General features: G+C 37.5%; 1 protein-coding gene across 1 annotated transcript; it reads left to right on the top strand.

Moving 5' to 3' along the window:
- The first annotated feature begins 751 nt into the window (after positions 1-751).
- LOC110957841 (enkurin-like) lies at positions 752-4,327 on the top strand. The gene is made up of 5 exons (XM_051937748.1): positions 752-831; positions 1,544-1,689; positions 1,781-2,004; positions 2,616-2,762; positions 4,154-4,327. The coding sequence occupies exons 1-5, from the start codon at positions 752-754 to the stop codon at positions 4,325-4,327; spliced, it is 771 nt and encodes a 256-aa protein (XP_051793708.1).
- The last annotated feature ends 904 nt before the right edge of the window (positions 4,328-5,231 follow it).

Below are 5,231 nucleotides of genomic sequence, written 5' to 3'. Positions count from 1 at the left end.
TGAATGTCAAGGTTAGGCTGCTTGACCTGTCAATCATTCCAGACCAGGCTGTCAATCAAGTAGCCCTGCCCCTTGGTGGGACTAAAACTTTGACATTTTATACAAAATTCAATATTGATTTATTTTCAGATCAGCCACCTGATCTCTGGTTTTCACCATGAAAACTAACAAAGTAATTTTGAGCTGTAGAGAAGCAGTCTTCCATGTTTTAGTTTTTGCCTTGTAGAATTGGAGTCTATGCAGCTTTTTGGAGCCAGTACCTGGAGGACGGTGTGATACTGGAAGTTTTTCACACTTCCGGGTTGGCTTCATTTTTGGAGCCAGTTGGTTGCTTCATCCAGCGTTAGTCTATGGGTTTGTCATTGAATCACTTGGCATGATTGAGTGTGCTCCAGGATTTAGTGTCGTTCACTGAATTTTTTTTTCGTAGAATAGAATGCGAGAGTGGAATAAAAGAAGAAGTTGTATCTGAGAAAAGTTCTCAGAAAAAATTTGGTCAAGGTACATATGTACATTTGCACAGTTCATACCTAACAGGAAGGCACGACCCATCTCCAAAAATCTACTTCAGTCTCATATTTTCTACTTTAGTACTATGCTGGAATGCAACTTTTTCCTTCCATTGTTGCCTAGCAATTACTTGTTTTTGTTTTGCCAAATATATTTAAATTAAAGTTAGGTAAATTATTAGTCCACCACTGAAGCTACTGTTTTAAACATTTAGTTCCCAGTCTGTTCAAAGTTATTCACCATGTCTAATGCCAAGTATCCTACAGAAAGCATCTACAATCTTCTTCCAAAGAAGGAAAGTGGCGCTAAAGTCAAGCCAAGGCAAGCTAAGTTTTCTTTGCTAAGCTAGCTCAGCTAAGCTGATTCAGCAAAGCCTAGTCAGTCTGTTATTTGCTAGTTAACAGATAAGACAAAAACCGAGCTCTTTTGTTATTTCAATCCCAAATTTGATATCCCAAACCAGATAAGTCATTATTCGAGAAAGTATTAGAAAGTATTAGACATATCTTTCCAGTAATTTAGTTAAAAAAAACCCTCTGATTCATCCCATCCATCCATTCTCTATACTCCGCTTTATCCTCACTAGGGTCGCGGGGGGTGCTGGAGCCTATCCCAGCTGACTCGGGCGAAGGCAGGGGACACCCTGGACAGGTCGCCAGTCTGTCGCAGGGCTACATATAACAATCACACTCACATTCACACCTATGGACAATTTAGAGTAATCAATTAACCTCAGCATATTTTTGGACTGTGGGAGAAAGCCGGAGTGCCCGGAGAAAACCCACACATGCACAGGGAGAACATGCAAACTCCATGCAGAAAGATCTCAGGCCCAGGCCGGGATTTGAACTGGGGATCTTCTTGCTGCAAGGCGAAAGTGCTAAACACTATGTCACTGTGCAGCCCACCTCTGATTCAGAAACAACTAATAAGTAGCTTTACAGTCATCTTATTTAATGTAATAATTTTATCTTATTTTTGTTTTATTTTATTCATAAACATGAAATGAATTGATTGTGTGCTGTTTTTAAAGGTATGTGTCCAAGTTCAGACCAACTGTTGTTCAGGAGAGCAAGTTAACCAAGGATGCAATGAGAACAATGGGACCAGCAAAAGTAGAACTGCCATCTCCAGATAAATACCTGAAGAAACATTCAAAAGAGTCCAAACCTCTTGAAGGTGAGTTCATCTGTTAGGTTATTTCATTAGTGTCTGGGTTCATCAGACGTTTAAAAGTTTATTGCCTTCTTATGTTGTTGCATTCTTTCAGTGACGGGGTGCTCCAAAGACACTCACAGAACCTGCACCTATACCAAGAAGAAACCACCAATTCCTTCAAGGACTGAAAACCCACTCATTCACACCAAGAGGGATTTTATAAAGACAGCTACTGCAAAGTCAAAGAAGCCACAACCTGTGTGTGTGGACACCAACACAGGACACAAGCAGCCCCTTGAAAACTCAGGACTTGTCCCCAAGTACATAAAGAAAGAGGTATTTTCCAACAATACTGCTTAAATGTTGTTGTTGTTTTTTTAAAAATCTGCTACAATTGTTACATGTTGTAAAAAATGTCAGATATTGCTATGGTAGGTCCTTGATGACAATACAAAAATCCAAAATACATTCATATCTTTGCATTTATGGATTTAAAGATCCATTTTGAGGCCTGATTTCAAATTTAAACCAACAAGCCCTCAAACTCATACGACCACACAGGTCGTATGTACGTGCCCCTAAATACGACCCATGAGAGCGTATTTAGGTTAGCGCCCCTACGAGGGACAGGAAGGCATTACGGGATTTAATTTGCGAAATGGCTTTTCCCTCACTTTCGCAAGACGGGTTTAGAGTTATGGTTATGATTATGGTTAGGTGGAGGGTTAGGGTTAGGGTTAGGTCAAAGTTTGTTCATGGTGACGTTTCAGCTGAGACACCGGAGTGTTGATATTTACTCAGCCGCTAGAGGTCGCTTAACTTCAAAACGTAACACTTGGTCATAGTAAGGGCGTGTACAGACGACCTATGTGGTCGTTTTTTCAAGGAGGACAGTCTCATTTAAACAGGTCCATGTTAAACATAGGCTTCTCTGTTCCTGCCGGCAGGATTATGGTAAAGTACCTACATACCTGCAGCAACGCAATGAGGAAAAGCTGAGGGCTGAAGAGGAGTACAACAAATTTGTACAAGAACAGAGGGAACAGAGAGCTCCAAGACGTCTGCCGGACGAGGAGCGACTCGCTGTCCTGGAGGTACTCAAAGAAAATGCTGCACAAATTAACTTTGAACAGCACTGGATCTTGCAGATACTGTAGATTAAATGACTGTGGCAGCACATAAAATGAATTAGATTTTTTCACGTTTTTAGGAAAATACTTTTCTCAGTCCTAATAGGTTAGGATAATGGCTAATGAAATTGTACATTTTTTTTTTTTAAAAGAGACTTGGAGAGGATGCCAAGAAAATTAGAGGTATCAGATTGTCTCACTGCAAAAACTCAAAATCTTACAAAGTCTGTTTGTCTTATTTTTTAGTCAAAATGTCTCATCCAGCTTGATGATAAATTCACTTAGCAAGTCACATTTCAGTGAGATGGAGGGACTTGTTTTAAAACAATGCATCTTAAACATCTTGTTAAGTTAAACAATCTTGAAATTATCTTGTTTTAACCCTCTTGTTGTCCTTCTGGTCAAATTGACTCGTTTTATAGTTTAAAAATTTTGGGAAAAAATATATAATTTCACAGTGAAAACTTCCACATTTTCAAAAGTTTTTGGTAAATTTTTGAAAAATATTTTGATGGAAAAAGAAATGTTAAAAAAGTGTTTAAGAACATTGAGAAAAAAATCTACCAGAATCCAGTAAAATTTGCTGGATTCTGGTTGAATTTTTCCTGAATATTCTTAAAGAAAATATTAGAATTTATACTGATACATATGGAATCACTTTAGATATTTTTAGGATTTTTTAGAAGTTTTTTATTCATTTTTGAAAATATTTACAATTTTTTAGATTTTTTTATGTATTAAATTTTTATTTCTTGCCAAATTTGGAGATTTTTTTAAAAATAAAACTTTTAAGGGAAATTTTTAAAGGAATTTTCTTCCTGAGGATTTTCCAAATTTTTAGAAATTGGGGGAATTTTTTGCTGAATTTTTGGATTTTTTTTCAGACAAGACAACAATATTTTTTGTGCCATAAAAGAAGACAACAAGAGGTTTAAGACACCTAAGATTGACAATCCTGGTAAAATAGAGTTTAAAATAAGTTTTCCCAGCTAATTTAAGATCTCAATATTCTAAATATCACATCTTATTTCAAGAAATCTTACCAAACCATTTTTCACTTGTTCTATTGGCAGATTTTTTTTCATTTATTTCAAAGTTAAAGTTCTTTGAAATGTTTTTTTTTCTTGTTTCGAGAAGGGCGTTTTTTTCCAGTGCTCTTAGTGTGGACTGCACACATTTTACATTATATCAGTGCGTATGCAGAAACATGTATCCAATCAGTACTTAAAAATTCTAATATTTCTCGCTGGCATTAGAGAATTTGTCTGATGTCTGTTTAGTCTATCAAAGCCTTAAGTCTTGACAATTATCTAATTTCATAAACAGTCTTGTGACATTGATGATGTTCCCTCTAGAATCTGAAGAAAGACTGGGATAACGTGCATCGTGAATATCAGAGCCTCCCCTTCATCATCAACACCATGTCACAGAAAGCCTACAAGGTCCAGCTTGAAGAGGAAATGAAGTGCCGGGAGAAGAACATTAGCCTCTTTGAGAGCTTCACAACTCTCTACATATCCAAAGATTAGAGCATTAAATTCTCATAAGTGATAATTTTTTTTTGAAACATTCAAATTCTAACATTTTTTCCAGTCCTGCCTGACATGTGAATTTTTTTTGTTGCAAAAAAAAAAAGACACTGCAGCCATTAAAGAGTATCATAGCAATTGTAAACTGAGTATTTGTTGCTAATTTTTACATTCCACTACAGTGGCGTGTGATGCAGCCACAAGTCAGCATAGCATCACATGAACCTGATTATCCACGTAAATCTCTGCAACCAAAACAACTGAAGCGTGATTCCACAGCATGTGTGGCTGGGCATGTCTCCGGATATCCTTCATGTCTTTTCTCCATCTTGGTTTTGTTAGTGGGAGCTGAAACAAAGGCAACCGAACAGAATGGGATGTTTTAGGATTTACAGATTAGAAATGTTGTTCAGTGGATTACTGTAGTTCACATGCACAGAGAGAAGGTAACTTTAGTTTAACATAACGTTGCTATGGCGCTGTGCAGAGCAGCTATAAAATATAGCAGCGACCATACACTTCACAACCACCACCACCAGCCTCCACACGTACTTATTTCTTTTTCTATTATGAATAAGGAATGACTTATGACGTTTTTGGTGATGATGATCATCAAACTTTTTCACCTGTGAAGCCTTTTGGACCAAGATGCAAACACAGCACTCCTGCTACTGTATTTGTGGAAGTGAACCGGTACCTGGCTGATCCTGGAAAGAACTGCAGAGCTGCTCACATACTGGGCCACTAACAAAGTCATCAGTGGGTGTCAAGTCATCAGCCAATCAAACACACGTTTGATTAGACCGGCACATTCAGCAAGTGAAAAGGGGTAAATGTAAGTCTGAACCTGGTCTGAACATAATGAAAATAATTCACTTAATAATGGTAGGGTCAATTCTATCCT

The sequence above is a fragment of the Acanthochromis polyacanthus genome, chromosome 2 (genome assembly GCF_021347895.1).
Source record: "Acanthochromis polyacanthus isolate Apoly-LR-REF ecotype Palm Island chromosome 2, KAUST_Apoly_ChrSc, whole genome shotgun sequence".
Lineage (NCBI taxonomy): Eukaryota > Metazoa > Chordata > Actinopteri > Pomacentridae > Acanthochromis > Acanthochromis polyacanthus.
Note: the sequence above shows the minus strand (reverse complement) of the source record. Positions and strands in the feature narration are given on the sequence as shown.